The sequence below is a fragment of the Erinaceus europaeus genome, chromosome 16, assembly GCF_950295315.1.
Source record: "Erinaceus europaeus chromosome 16, mEriEur2.1, whole genome shotgun sequence".
NCBI lineage: Eukaryota > Metazoa > Chordata > Mammalia > Eulipotyphla > Erinaceidae > Erinaceus > Erinaceus europaeus.
Window position 1 is genome coordinate 5,653,104 of NC_080177.1, and position 15,336 is coordinate 5,668,439.

The 15,336-nt window shown below is 52.0% G+C and overlaps 1 protein-coding gene across 9 annotated transcripts in view; it reads right to left on the reverse strand.

Annotated features, from left to right (window-relative positions):
* The window catches only part of TLN2 (talin 2), a 414,501-nt gene that overhangs the window by 44,245 nt on the left and 354,920 nt on the right, over window positions 1–15,336 (reverse strand). For 8 of the 9 annotated variants that reach the window (XM_007533899.3, XM_060174397.1, XM_060174392.1 and 5 more), the window contains 2 exons: window positions 10,957–11,058; window positions 8,144–8,263 (listed from right to left, as the gene is read on the reverse strand). In XM_007533899.3, coding sequence (XP_007533961.1) covers window positions 8,144–8,263; window positions 10,957–11,058 — 222 coding nt within the window. The remainder of the gene's footprint in view (window positions 1–8,143; window positions 8,264–10,956; window positions 11,059–15,336) is intronic. The other variant, XM_060174399.1, reaches the window with a different exon arrangement.

A 15,336-nucleotide genomic window follows, 5' to 3' on the forward strand; every position in this document is an offset into this window, starting at 1 on the left:
AGCTGCTCTCTGCCCTGATCCAGCTTTCTAGTGATATTCTCAATATATATAGAGAGAGCTACTCTCCGCCCTGATCCAGCTTTCTAGTGATATTCTCAATATATATAGAGAGAGCTACTCTATGCCCTGATCCAGCTTTCTAGTCCTATTCTCAATATATATAGAGAGAGCTACTCTCTGCTCTGATCCAGCTTTCTAGTCCTATTCTCAATATATATAGAGAGAGCTACTCTCTGCCCTGATCCAGCTTTCTAGTCCTATTCTCAATATATATAGAGAGAGCTACTCTCTGCCTTGATCCAGCTTTCTAGTGATATTCTCAATATATATAGAGAGAGCTACTCTCTGCCCTGATCCAGCTTTCTAGTGATATTCTCAATATATATAGAGAGAGCTACTCTCTGCCCTGATCCAGCTTTCTAGTCCTATTCTCAATATATAGAGAGCTACTCTCCGCACTGATCCAGCTTTCTAGTCCTATTCTCAATATATATAGAGAGAGAGCTACTCTCCGCACTGATCCAGCTTTAGTGATATTCTCAATATATATAGAGAGAGCTACTCTCCGCCCTGATCCAGCTTTCTAGTGATATTCTCAATATATATAGAGAGAGCTACTCTATGCCCTGATCCAGCTTTCTAGTCCTATTCTCAATATATATAGAGAGAGCTACTCTCTGCTCTGATCCAGCTTTCTAGTCCTATTCTCAATATATATAGAGAGAGCTACTCTCTGCCCTGATCCAGCTTTCTAGTCCTATTCTCAATATATATAGAGAGAGCTACTCTCTGCCTTGATCCAGCTTTCTAGTGATATTCTCAATATATATATAGAGAGCTACTCTCTGCCCTGATCCAGCTTTCTAGTCCTATTCTCAATATATATAGAGAGAGAGCTACTCTCTGCCTTGATCCAGCTTTCTAGTCCTATTCTCACCTCTGACACCACCTTCCCATATACTATTTCTAGCCTACCTTCATGTTAGCTATCAAGCTCAAGCAAAAATTGCTAGTCATCAACTTCTTAGCTTCTTTTTTTATTTTTAAAAGAATTTATTTATCTATTCATGAGAAAGATAGGAAAGAGAAAGAAGCAGACATCACTCTGCTACATGTGTTGCCAGAGACTGAACTCATGACCTCATGCTTGAGAGTTCAATGCTTTATCCACTGTGCCACCTCCCGGACCATGACTTCTTAGCTTCTTTCCACCTTAAAATTCCTATTTTCACCCACTCTATTTCTACGTTTTGGTTCCTGTTTATTATCCATTTTGTCCTGCTTTATATCTTACCACATTTCAGCCACCAAGTTGCAGTTGCTACCATGAGACTGTCCTGACTTCCCTGGACAGATGACCTCACCATTGTGTCCTGGAACCTCCCCTCCCCAGAGCCCTGCCCCACTAGGGAAAGATAGAAACAGGCTGGGGCGGGGGGGGGGGGGAGGGTGGATCCACCTGCTACCACCCACGTCCAGCAGAGAAGCAATTACAGAAGCCAGAACTCCCATCTTCTGGGTCCATCCTCCCAGAGGGGGAGCAATGCTAGGAGAAGATGACCAGAGGGCTCTGAAGTCCAAGTCCATCAGGACCTAGAGAGAGAAGACTGTCTCTGTGGGGTGGTGGCTTAAGTTCCAGCACAGCAGCTGCTGTGTGCATTGGAGGGAGGGTTTGCTGCTGCACATGGCACCTAGCTTTATAGCACATGGCTGCTAAGGCCAGAGAACAGATTGGAGTCTTCTGGAACATTCTGTACTGCGTGAGGAGCGCTCAGGAAGAGAGTGCCTCTCAGAGGCTGCATTCAAGCAGATCAAGGGTGTGAAAATGCACAGCTTCTCAAAACCGTCAGGAAAGCTGGCGGGAACATGGGCCAGTCTTGGGGGAGGGGGTGATGATGCACTGGGCCACCGGGACTTTCATCCAAGAAAGTGGCTCGAGAGACACAAGACTCCACGGCTGGCGTCCCTGGCAGGGAAAACCCCTAAGCCCCCCTTTTGCCAGGTAAAAGGGAAATGGAGGAACCTGGCTCCTGGAAGGAACTGGTGGCCTGAGTTTTGTGAAGTCATGGGTCGAATCGCAACTGGAGAGGGATTTAAGAAATAACCAACTGCTTCAAAAGAAACAACACACAAGGGAGTCGGGCGGTAGCGCAGCAGGTTAAGCGCACATGGCATGAAGTGCAAGGACTGGCGTAAGGATCCCGGTTCGAGCCCCTGGCTCCCCACCTGCAGGGGAGTCGCTTCACAAGTGGTGAAGCAGGTCTACAGGTGTCTGTCTTTCTCTCTCTGTCTTCCCCTCCTCCCTCCATTTCTCTCTGTCCTATCCAACAACAATGACATCAATAACAATAATAATAACAACAATGATCAACAACAAGGGCAACAAAAGGGAAAATAAATAAATATATAAAAAGAAGAAAGAAACAACACATGGATGGGCCTTCTGCAGGCTTTCCAAAAACGATCACACCGGAACAGGGTCCAGTATCTGCCTAGAGAGTCTGTGGGGAGCTGGAGAAGGCAGCAGGGGAGCCATAGGATATATTTTGTGGCTTCTACATTGGACAAAAAAAATAAATAAAAAGGAAAAGGGGGAGAAAACAAGTGTATAGGGCAATGCCCGCCCATCTCCAGAGACTCAGCCTGGGAATGGAAAAGCCTCAGAGAGTTTGAGAGCAGATGCCCAGCTCCTCCAGGAGACAGGCCTGTAGTTCTCGCCCCAGTCACGGGACACTGGTTCCCGCTTCCCAAGCCCACAGCCTCACAAGTGGCCGGGTTAGGAGTCATGGCTCCCAGCAGCACTCCTTTCTGTCTAAAGCAGGAAGCCACGCTTCCATGGCAAAGCTACCCTAGGTCTTTTAAGTCCAGAAAAGGAGGAGGAAAAAGAGGAGGTGGGGGAGAAGGAGAACAAGGGAGAGGAAGATAGGGAGGGGGAGGAGGAGAGGGGAGAGAAAGGGGAGAAAGAGGGAGAAGAAGAGGAGAGGAGGAGGAGGGCTTTTCTTAGTGACGCTGACAAAAGAATGAATTTTCCAGAAAGGGGGAAAATCAGCCGAGAGAGCTCCTGAGGAATCCCACAGGGACAGCACACCACAGAGGGGATGTTCCAGACTTTCTCTGGCCTGAACGTCAATCTTTGCACACACTGTGAAGATTTCCACTAACTTAGAATTAAAAAAACACCAACTGATATTTCTTTAGGGACCATCCATCCTTCTCAGGTCCACACCCCCCCCTCCCAAGTATCTGTCTAGCAAAAGCACACAAGAAAAAAATTTTCCCCCTTTGTGAACCACTGGTAATTTTATATTCTTCCTACCCCTTTGCGCTCCGGGTCACACCGCTCTGGGGTTTGGAATGTAAACATCCATCTCCAGATGTGATGGGGAAATGGAGAAAGGGTCCTGAGAAGGACGCCAGCTGGAAAGGTGGTGAAAGAAACTCCTGGTTGTACTGTGGGCGGCATCTTTTCTGGCCTATTTGGTGTTTTGCTTTTCGCTCTCTGGGTCTAAGCTGCAATTAGATTTGTTTGCTGGGGCCTGGAGATAGGTCACTTTTTTTTTTATCTGTCACATTGCAGTGTGTGAGGTCCTGGGTTCGAGCCCCAACACTACAAGGGAGCACCATGGATGGTGTTCCTCTCCTCTCTCTCCCTCTCTCAGAAGAAATAGAGAAATGGGGTGAGGGAGGCCTCTTGGGGGTGGTATGTTTCTGCATGTGCAAGGCCTTGCTTTCATTCCCCAGGGCCACAAGGTAATAACTAAAAAAGAAAATCTGTTTGTGGGGCCAGGTGGTGGCGCACCTGGTTAAGCGCACACACTACAGTGTTTCAAAGATGCAGTGTTTAAGCTCCTGGTCCCCACCTGCAGGGGGAATTTTCGCGAATGGTGAGGCAGGGCTGCAGGTGTCTGTCTCCCTCTCTATCTATCCCTCCCCTCTCAATATCCCTCTCTGTCTCTAGCTAATAATATATTTTTAAAAATTAAAAATAGGGGGCTGGGCAGTAGCGCACCGTAAGTGCACATAGTGTGAAACGCAAGGACACAACCAACATAAGGGTCCCGGTTCGAGCCCCCAGCTCTCCCTTGCAGAGGGGGGGAGTCGCTTCACAGGTGATGAAGCAGGTCTGCAGGTGTCTATCTTTCTCTCCCCCTTTCTGTCTTCCCCTCCTCTCTCCATTTCTCTCTGTCCTATCCAACAACAACCATGGGGAAAAAAGGTGGCCTCCAGGAGCAGTGGATTCATAGTGCAGTCATCGAGCCCCAGCAATAACCCTGGAGGCAAAAAAAAAAAATTCAGACTTGCTAACTTGGGCCTGCCAACATGCCAACTAGTGCAAGCAGGTGCCCTCAGAATCCAGTTTTAAAGATTCCTGGTGATGGAGACAAAGATTCAAACTCATTAACAATCACAGGCTCAGAGTTTTCAACCCTCTCCTATGATGCCCAAAGCTCTCCCCCCCATTAAACTTCCCAACTCCCCCTTTGCGCCACATAAATTCCCTTACACTTGTCAAAGACATTCAGAATCTCATGTTAGGGAGTTGAGAGGTAGCACAAAGGGTTAAGTGCATGTGGTATAAACCACAAGGACCGGCGTAAGGATCCCAGTTTGAGCCCCCGGCTCCCCACCTGCAGGGGAGTCACTTCACAGGCGGTGAAGCAGGTCTGCAGGTGTCTGTCTTTCTCTCCCCCTCTCTGTCTTCCCCTCCTCTCTCCATTTCTCTCTGTCCTATCCAACAACGACATCAATAACAACAATAATAACTACAACAATAAAACAAGGGCAACAAAAGGGAATAAATAAATAAATAATAAAATAAATTCAAAGAATCACATGTTAACTGCCCAGCGGAGCGTGGCTCAGTGCCAGCTCACGGGAGTTGAAAACTTAGGGTTCTGAGCTTGGGTCCCAGCACCACCTATGTCAGAGTGACACTCCGGCTCTCGCTCTCCTTAATACAAGGATACAACTTGGACCAGCGAAACAGCCTGCTTGAATCGCGCACCGCTTTGTCCGGTAAATGACGCAGGTTCGAGCCCGGTCCCACCACACTGAAGTTTCAGTGCTGTGGTCTCTTTCACTCTCTGTCTGCCTCTCTGTCTCTCAACAAACAAATAAACAAAATCTTAGGCTTAAGCGTATTTAGTACTAAGCGCAAGGACCTGTGCAGGGATCCGGGTTTGAGGCCCTGGTTCCCCACCTGCAGGGGAAAGCTTCACAGGCGGTGAAGCAGGGCTGCAGCTGTCTCTGTTCCTCTCCGTCTCTATCTCCCCCTCCTCTCTAAATTTATCTCTGTCCTATCCAATAAAAATGAAAAAATAGCCTCCAGGGGCAGTGGATTCATAGTGCTGGCACCGAGCTCCAACGATAATCCTGGAGGAAAAACAAACAATCAAACAAACAAACAAAACAAACCCTTCAACACTGGGCCCGGTGGAGGCACACCAGGTTGAGCATATCTGAATTCGAGCCCTCAGGTCACCACAAGTGGTGAAGCAGTGCTACAGGTCTCTCTGTCTCTCTTCATTCAGTTTCTCCCTGTCTCTACGCAACAATAATAGTAATAATGAACAATCTTTTTATAATATTTATTTATTTATTCCTTTTTGTTGCCCTTGCTGTTGTTATTGATGTTGTCATTGTTGGACAGGACAGAGAGAAATGGAGAGAGGAGGGAAAAACAGAGAGAGGGAGAGAAAATTAGGCACCTGCAGACCTGCTTCACCGCCTGTGAAACAACCCCCCTGCAAGTGGGGAGCCGGGGGCTCGAACCGGGATCTCTACTCCGGTCCTTGTGCTTTGCGCCACCTGCGCTTAACCCGCTGTGCTACCGCCAGGCTCCCATAATAAACAATCTTAAACACAATTTTCAAAGGCAATTGCTAAGCAAATGAATTCCAACTACAAAAAACCATGACTGAAACAGTAAGTCTACATGTTTGACTGTGTGTGTGTGTGTGTGTGTATATGAGTGTGTGTGTGTGTGTGTGAGTGTGAGAGTGTGTGTGTGAGTGTGAGTATGTGTGAGTGTGTGTGTGAGAGTATGTGTGTGTGAGAGTATGTGTGTGTGAGAGTGTGTGTGTGTGAGAGTGTGTGTGTGTGTTTGAGTGTGAGTGTGTGTGAGTGAGTGTGAGTGTGTGTGTGAGTGTGTGTGAGTGTGTGTGTGAGTGTGAGACTGTGTGTGTGTGAGTGTATGTGTGTGAGTGTGTGTGTGTATGTGTGTCAGTGTGTGTGAGTGTGTGTGTGTGAGTGTGTGTGTGAGTGTGTGTGTCAGTGTGTGTGAGAGTGTGAGTGTGTGTGTGTCAGAGTGTGTGAGTGTGTGTGTGAGTGTGTCAGTGTGTGTGTGTCAGTGTGTGTGAGTGTGTGTGTGTGTGTGTGTGAGTGTGTGTGACTGTGTGTGTGTGTGAGTGTGTGTGAGTGTGTGAGTGTGTGTGTGTCAGTGTGTGTGAGTGTGTGTCAGTGTGTGTGTGTGAGTGTGTGTGTGTCAGTGTGTGTGTGTAAGTGTGTGTGTGTGTGTGGTGCTGTACAGAGGCCACGGGAATGGTGCAGTGGGTAGGAAGGTGGCCTCTCAAGCATGAGGTTCTGAGTTCCACTCCTGTCTCTGCAAGTGCCAGAGTGATGCCCTGGTTTTCTCTCAGTATGTCTTTCACTCTCTCTCTGTCTCCAGGGTTATCGCCTGCACTGCAAATCCACTGCTCCTGGAGGCCATTTTCCCCATTTTATTGCCCTTGTTGTTGCTGCTATTGTTATTGTTGCCGTTGCTGTTGTTGTTATTGGATAGGACAGAGAGAAATGGAGAGAGGAGGGGAAGACAGAGAGGGGAGAGAAAGACAGACACCTGTAGACCTGCTTCACCGCCTGTGAAGCGACTCCCCTGCAGGTGGGGAGCCGGGGGCTCAAACCGGGATCCCTGAGCTGATTCCTGCGCCTGGCATCTTGTGTGCCTCCCTCATTTATCAGCAAATAAATCTTTTTAGAAAAGTCACAGAATCTAGATGCAGGGTCTCTGGCCCTTTTCCTCCCCTGGGTAATTCCAGACTCATCACACAGATCCAGCTGTGCTGCGGCCCGAACACTCAGCCACCACCAGAGGTCCAAACGCAGGCACCGTGTGACACTCCTGCTCCTTCAGGCAGGGACTTACACGACACGTCTGTACACGCACTGTTATGGCGACACTGAGGGAGTGGCTGTGACTCAGGTCATCACTGCCACATCCTCTCTGAGGGTGTTGGTGACAGGCCGAGCTCTGGCACCAAGTCACCCAGGGGTGCAGGCTCCACCATAGGGACTTGGGAAGACTAGTCACCGCCTCTGCTCCGGCAGCCTGGGGTGTTTAGGACATGGGGACAGATGGACAAACAGCTTGCAGAATCTCCCAGGCCTCGGTTATACCCGCATGGTCCCCGAGTCCCTGTGAGCCCTCGGCTCTTCTCCACTCCAGACTGACCTTCTTGCTCTAAGCGCATCAGGGGAGCTGGGGACTCGCTGCGGATCCACTGGGGACTGGCCACAGGCACCTTGGAACTCCCTGGGTTCTCTCAGAGGAGCCACAGGGGAGAGAACAGCCTTTGCCACTGAAAGTTCTCGTGGGCAGGGGTCCTGAGGCTGCCCGATGGGGAGTGGGGTGTGTGTGTGTGGGGAGCCAGTCCAGGGCACACAGGCAGCTGGTGGAGAGGCGGTGGGGCAGGGGAGGGGGGGTGTCTGCACCAGCTCTCACAAAGCCGCCAGCACTGCCAGGCAAGGCTGTGTATGTCACTCAAGCAGGCCACAGCAAGACCATGCACCTGGGCTGCCCTCTCCCCATGGGCTCTGCCCATGCCCCCAGGACCTGCCCCCTACCCGGATAACTTTATAGTAATGGGGTGTTACATGGGAGGAGGGACCCCGTCCTTGGCACCAGAGGATGAGCCAGGGCTAACAGAGCCTCAGGACGCTGCCACCAGGAGCCCTGGGGCCTCGGGCACCCCCCAGGATACCTTGGAGAAGGGGGGGTGGTGGAGCTGAGCCTGGGTCTAGCTGCCCACTGGCCTGGGGTCTTCAGGAGCGGGCTGAGCTATGAAGGAGGGGGGGCTCCCGTCCTGTGTCTCCCACCCCGGAAGCGAGCACCAGCCCATGGACATGGGGGCTCAAGGTGGCAGACCTCCTCCAGTTCCGCCGTGGCTGCTGCCATCTGACCCTGGAGGGCCAGGTGCCCATAGTCACTGGTCATGTGCGAAGCCAGGCCGCCCAGCTCTTCTGGGTTAGTAACCGACTTAGTCATCTGGAAAAAGAACACACACACACACACACACACACACACACACACACACACACACAGAGAAAAGCATAAGAACCAAGGGTTAAGACACTGACATCAGAGGCTGTACTCACATGGCCTTTGTGAAGGTGGGGGGACAGGGCAGGGGGCCTTTCAAGCAAAGCCCATGCATGGCAGGCAGGTGGGACCGGCCAGGTGGGTGGGGGGACATGCTGGGGGTCAGGTGTATATGGCCTAAGGGTCTTCAGGTCCACTCTGGGCGGCGGGTGGGGGTGAGAGCAGCCCTTGTCCCCAGCCAGACCTGCTCTGTGGGTACCAGTATCGTACTGGGGACACCACTAGGGGGCGCTCCTCCCACACCAGCTTATGCAAAGAGCTGATCTGGTCTCGGGTCTCTTGCTGTGCTAACAAAAACCATTAATCCCCCAAATAAAAATGAAAATAAATAAAAAATAAAAATAGAAAAGGCATGAGGTCAGGAGGCCAGGGAGGGCTGAGAGAGCTGGATGAGACAAATGCTTTGAGAGGAGAATTTATCAGCACACACACAGCCTTGTCAAGATCCACTGTGCCAAAAAAGTGACAAGGTCCCGAGCACAAGTTTAGTTAAACAAGGGACTGGGTGGTGGTGCACCTGGTAGAGCACACACATTACAGTGCCCAAGGACCTGGGTTCAAGCCCCCAGTCCTCACCTGCAGGGGGTAGCTTCACGAGCGGTGAAGCAGGGCTGCAGGCATCTCTCTTTTTCTACTTCTCCCTTCCCTTTCGATTTTTCTGTCTCTATCTAATATATCCTAAACAAAACAAACAAAAACCTAAACTAAAAATCAAAATCAGTGAAACCTGTGCTTTTTAAATGGCCAGGTTCAGGTTTTTTATTATCTTTTCCTCCTGTTTCATGGAAATGGCTTCGTTCCACTGATCCTGCCTAGCTAATAACACCTACTGGACTTTTCTTCCTCTGACCAAAAAAAAAAAAGATTTTATTGTCACAATAGTGGCTCTACTAATTCATTATAACCTGCCACTCAGAAAGGCATCCCATGGAGCAAGTGTGCGAGGTCCTGGGTTCGAGCCCCTGGTGCAACAAAGGAGGGCCATAGCACTGGGGAGTGGGTGTGGTTCGGAATGCCTGTGGGTTTACAGGTCAAGTCAGGCCCCCGAGGACTAGCCCTCGCCAGGCTCCTCCAGCAATGTCCCGGGGTCACTCACGACTGTCCCCAGCCCACCAGGAAACTCAGCCCTCAACTGTCACTTGCCAGTCACCTGCTCCCAATTCCGAAGCAGGACCCACAGCGCCCAGTCCAGCATGGCTCCTCCCTCCCTCCCAGCCCAAAGCCTCCCCACAAGCAGCCCGGCTCAGAGCCCTAAGAATGGACAGCGGCTGCCTGGGTGGCCCTCGTGATCCAAGGTCAGCCTCTATCGGACGCAAGACCACATGACAAAAGCGTCCTGAGGGCAGGGGTAAGATAGCTTAATGGTTATGCAAAGAGACTCTCATGCCTGAGGCTCCAAAGTCCCAGGTTCAATCCCCTGCACCACCATAGCCAGAGCTGAGCAGTGCTCTGGTTAAAAAAAAAAAAGAAAAAAAAAGAAGCATCCTGAAAGGCACCAGGCCTGCCGGGTAGGAGCCACCAGGTGAGGCTCTGTCTGGCCCCGCCAGCCTGGGAGACCCCACCCCGTTTCTCCACTCAGGTCCCTGTAGACACCCCTTCAGGAAGCAGCTTTCCAACTCCCAGGCCCCGGATGTTCTAAGAACTCAAAAGGTGAAAGGCATTTTCTCACCACAGACTTCTCTGTGCAAACCTGTATTATTATTATTTTTTTGTGACAACTCAGAGAACACAGTCACTCTCTCCAGGGCATTTCTAACTATAGATTCATGTGGTGCAATTCTGACGACAAAGCATGCCTTCTGCTGTCAAAAAAAAAAAAAAAAAAAAAGGTGGGGGGGAAGCTAGGGGGCTATTTCAGTGGTAAAGCATAGGACTTGTAAGCCTGAGGTCCCAGGTTCAATTCCCAGCACCACAACAGGCCAGAGCTGGGAAGTGTTTTAATCTCTCTCTCTCACTCAGAAATAAATCACTAAAATAATAATGATAAGTTTGAGGGGCTTGACAGGGGCACACATGTTATAATGTGCAATGACCTAGGTTCCAGCTCCCAGTCTCCACCTGCAGGGGAGGGGCAGGGAGGGGAGTTCACGGGTGGTGAAACAGTGCTTCAGGCCTTACGCCCCCTGCCCCACTTCCCTCTCGGTTTCTGTCTCTACCCAATAAATAATAAATAAAGTATATATTAAAAAATAGTTTGGAGATATCCACTTTGCTTCTATCAGATCATCTCCATCTTAGCCTCAAATGCCCTTTCTCCAACTGTCACGTGAATCTGTGAGGTCACTCCAAGCCGTCGGCAAGGTGAACCTTTGCTTTCTCCTGAAATCCTTCTCAGCTTCCTGCTTTTCATTTCCGGCCCCCCCCCTTGAAGGTTTTTTTTTTCTCAAGATGGGACCTCAGTGGACAGAGTCTTCCAGACCACACAGGCTGTCAGAGAGGCCTCTCATGGAGGACAATCTGGGGCCCCCATGAATGGGAAGGAGGTCTGGTAACTTCTCTCCAGCTAGACCTGGGTCGGGAGTCGGTGGAGGAAGGGCCGCCAGGGTGGCTGGGGAGTGAAGGGCACTGTCTCTCCTCACCATTTCCTGAGCTGTCACCGCGATGGCCTTGGAGTACTTGACCACTGTTGTCTGGTAGTCCACGAACGTCCCCTTTGGCTCAGGAGGGGTGCCTTCGTCCAGCTGCAAAGCAGAGGGGGGTAGGGGAGCCAGAGGTCACAGAGGGACCATGGAAGTGGGGCTGCACTAGCCAGAATTGGACACTGACAGCTGGGGAAGGCACTGGAGCTTCCTTGGCCGGGGGTCCAAGGAACCTCAATTCGGCCATGATGCCTTCAATAGCGGGTCACACCAGGTCAGGGGATAGAGGGGAGGTCTCCGATCTGTCCCAGAGGAGAGGAGGGCTCTGCAAGGGAGCTGATGCTCCGGGGAGGGGCGAGTAGGACAGGCACAGGGAGGAGGAGGGGGCTGGACGGGGAAGGGCTTGGCCCACGTCACCAAGCCGGTTCCCAGGAACGGTGGAGCCTACAGACATCTGCATGCTGGGACCCTCCCTTATGACCCAGCTTGGGGAAGAGAAGGAACTGGGATCTCCGGGAGTGGCCTGCCATGCATGGGACACCGAGTGCAAGAGAAGGCAGGAGAGGGACAGGACAGCTATGGGGTGGAGCTGGAGGAGAAGGGCACTGGCTCGGTCCCTTCAAGGGCTGGGGACAGTGTGGCTCAGTGGGCATGGAGCTGAGGCCCCAGGCTGGTTGCTTGAACCGTCCGAGTCTTGGGTTCTTTGCTGGAAATGTCTGGTCATCAGAAGGTGGTCGGAAAGATGAGCTGAGACTATCTGCTCAAGCGGTCCATAGGGAAGAAATGAGCGTGACTAGGACAATGAAGGAGAAACTTGCAGATGAGGAGGAGGAGGGAGAGGAAAAGGAGGAAGAGGAGGAGGAAGATGAGAAGAAAAGATGAGAAGGAAGAACAAGAGGGGGAGCAAAAGGGGGAAGAGAAGGAGGAACAAGAAGAGGAAGAGGGAGAAGGAGAAAGTTCGTCTCCTCCACTGTCACCATCGTCACCATGTGTCATCATCTCACACATTCCAGGGGAAGAGAAATGAAGACGGAAGAGCGAGGACAGAGCAGAAGGGGCAGTTGAGAGAAGTAGGGATGTGGCAGGGTCTGCCTGATGGGGCAACCCTGGAAACATGAGGAGACAGTGGCACCGGACTGGCAGTGGCATATCTGAGAGGGTCTTCTGGGTGGCGGCCAGCAGGCTACAGTGATAGCAGGAGTGAGAGACACCCGGCTCTCTCTTCAGACTGAGTGACAGACACCCGGCTCTCTCTTCAGAGGGAGTGAGAGACACCCGGCTCTCTCTTCAGACTGAGTGACAGACACCGGCTCTCTCTTCAGAGGGAGTGAGACACCTGGCTCTCTCTTCAGACTGAGTGACAGACACCCGACTCTCTCTTCAGAGGGAGTGAGAGACACCTGGCTCTCTCTTCAGAGGGAGTGAGAGACACCCGGCTCTCTCTTCAGTGGGAGTGAGAGACACCCGGCTCTCTCTTCAGTGGGAGTGAGAGACACCTGGCTCTCTCTTCAGAGGGAGTGAGAGACACCCGGCTCTCTCTTCAGAGGGAGTGAGAGACACCTGGCTCTCTCTTCAGAGGGAGTGAGAGACACCTGGCTCTCTCTTCAGAGGGAGTGAGAGACACCCGCTGTCTCTTCAGACTGAGTGACAGACACCCGGCTCTCTCTTCAGAGGGAGTGAGAGACACCCGGCTCTCTCTTCAGAGGGAGTGACAGACACCCAGCTCTCTCTTCAGAGGGAGTGAGAGACACCCGGCTCTCTCTTCAGAGGGAGTGAGAGACACCCGGCTCTCTCTTCAGACTGAGTGACAGACACCCGGCTCTCTCTTCAGAGGGAGTGAGAGACACCCGGCTCTCTCTTCAGACTGAGTGACAGACACCGGCTCTCTCTTCAGAGGGAGTGAGACACCTGGCTCTCTCTTCAGACTGAGTGACAGACACCCGGCTCTCTCTTCAGAGGGAGTGAGAGACACCCGGCTCTCTCTTCAGTGGGAGTGAGAGACACCTGGCTCTCTCTTCAGAGGGAGTGAGAGACACCCGGCTCTCTCTTCAGAGGGAGTGAGAAACACCCGCTCTCTCTTCAGACTGATTGACAGACACCCGGCTCTCTCTTCAGAGGGAGTGAGAGACACCCGGCTCTCTCTTCAGAGGGAGTGAGAGACACCTGGCTCTCTCTTCAGAGGGAGTGAGAGACACCCGGCTCTCTCTTCAGACTGAGTGACAGACACCCAGCTCTCTCTTCAGAGGGAGTGAGAGACACCCGGCTCTTTCTTCAGAGGGAGTGAGAGACACCCGCTGTCTCTTCAGAGGGAGTGAGAGACACCCGGCTCTCTCTTCAGAGGGAGTGAGAGACACCCGGCTCTCTCTTCAGACTGAGTGACAGACACCCGGCTCTCTCTTCAGAGGGAGTGAGAGACACCTGCTCTTCAGAGGGAGTGAGGGACACCTGGCTCTCTCTTCAGAGGGAGTGAGAGACACCCGGCTCTCTCTTCAGAGGGAGTGAGAGACACCCGCTCTCTCTTCAGAGGGAGTGAGAGACACCCGGCTCTCTCTTCAGACTGAGTGACAGACACCCGGCTCTCTCTTCAGACTGAGTGACAGACACCCGGCTCTTTCTTCAGCGGGAGTGAGAGACACCTGGCTCTCTCTTCAGAGGGAGTGAGAGACACCTGCTCTTCAGAGGGAGTGAGGGACACCTGGCTCTCTCTTCAGAGGGAGTGAGAGACACCCGGCTCTCTCTTCAGAGGGAGTGAGAGACACCCGCTGTCTCTTCAGACTGAGTGACAGACACCCGGCTCTCTCTTCAGAGGGAGTGACAGACACCTGGCTCTCTCTTCAGAGGGAGTGAGAGACACCCGGCTCTCTCTTCAGACTGAGTGAGAGACACCCGGCTCTCTCTTCAGAGGGAGTGACAGACACCTGGCTCTCTCTTCAGACTGAGTGACAGACACCCAGCTCTCTCTTCAGAGGGAGTGAGAGACACCGGCTCTCTCTTCAGAGGGAGTGACAGACACCCAGCTCTCTCTTCAGAGGGAGTGAGAGACACCCGGCTCTCTCTTCAGACTGAGTGACAGACACCCAGCTCTCTCTTCAGAGGGAGTGAGAGACACCCAGCTCTCTCTTCAGAGGGAGTGAGAGACACCCGGCTCTCTCTTCAGAGGGAGTGAGAGACACCCGGCTCTCTCTTCAGACTGAGTGACAGACACCCAGCTCTCTCTTCAGAGGGAGTGAGAGACACCCGGCTCTCTCTTCAGAGGGAGTGAGAGACACCCGCTCTCTCTTCAGACTGAGTGACAGACACCCGGCTCTCTCTTCAGAGGGAGTGACAGACACCCGGCTCTCTCTTCAGACTGAGTGACAGACACCCGGCTCTCTCTTCAGACTGAGTGACAGACACCCGGCTCTCTCTTCAGACTGAGTGACAGACACCTGGCTCTCTCTTCAGAGGGAGTGACAGACACCCGGCTCTCTCTTCAGTGGGAGTGAGAGATACCAGGCTCTCTCTTCCCCAAGAGGCCAGCCCAGGAGGTGGCTCCACCCACCACACACACCACAGCTGGACTTGGCAAGTTCCTCTGACCACATTGGCTAAGTCCCTCTGGCACAGCGTGAGGGGAAACTGAGGCCAAAGGAAGATGGCACTCTGGCTCCTTTACTCCAGGCTGACTGGCTGGGCATTTGAGTGTCTGCAGCGCACTGGGCATGGGGCACTAGGACACGCAGCTGCTGGGCAGCCTGGGACACAAAGAGACATGGCCACCGGCTGGCCACCAGCAGGAGTCTCCCCGCAGCTCCGAAACAAGGAGGGGGGGGGGTTCTGTCGGGTGGCCAGAGGGCTGGGCTGAAAGAATGTTACTTGGGGGCTGGGCAGTGGTGCACATGTTACAATAAGCAAGGACCTGGGTTCAAGCCCTTGGTCCCCACGTGCAGGGGGGAAGCCTTGAGGCGAAGCAGGTCTGCAGCTGTCTCTGAATCTCTCCCTTTCTATCTTCCCCTTCCCTCTTGATTTATCTCTGTCTCTATGAAATAAATATAAATTAAAAAAATGGTAAGGGCTTTATTTTGAAACTAGCGTTTCTAATCTCTCTCTCTGCCGACATGACCTTCATCCTCTGAAACAATAGCAGGATTTCGTTTGCCTTGCTTTTTTTTTTTAATTAAAAAAATTAATTATCTTGGGGGAGGGTAGATAGCATAATGGTTATGCAAAGAGACTCTCATGTCCGAGGCACTGAAGTTCCAGGTTCAATCTCCCCGCATCACCATAAGCCAGAGCTGAGCAGTGCTCTGGTTTTAAAAAAAAAAAAAAAAAATTCTCTTACCTTACTGGAGACAGCCAGAAATGGAGAGGAAAGGGAGATAGTGGAGGAGGAGAGAGACA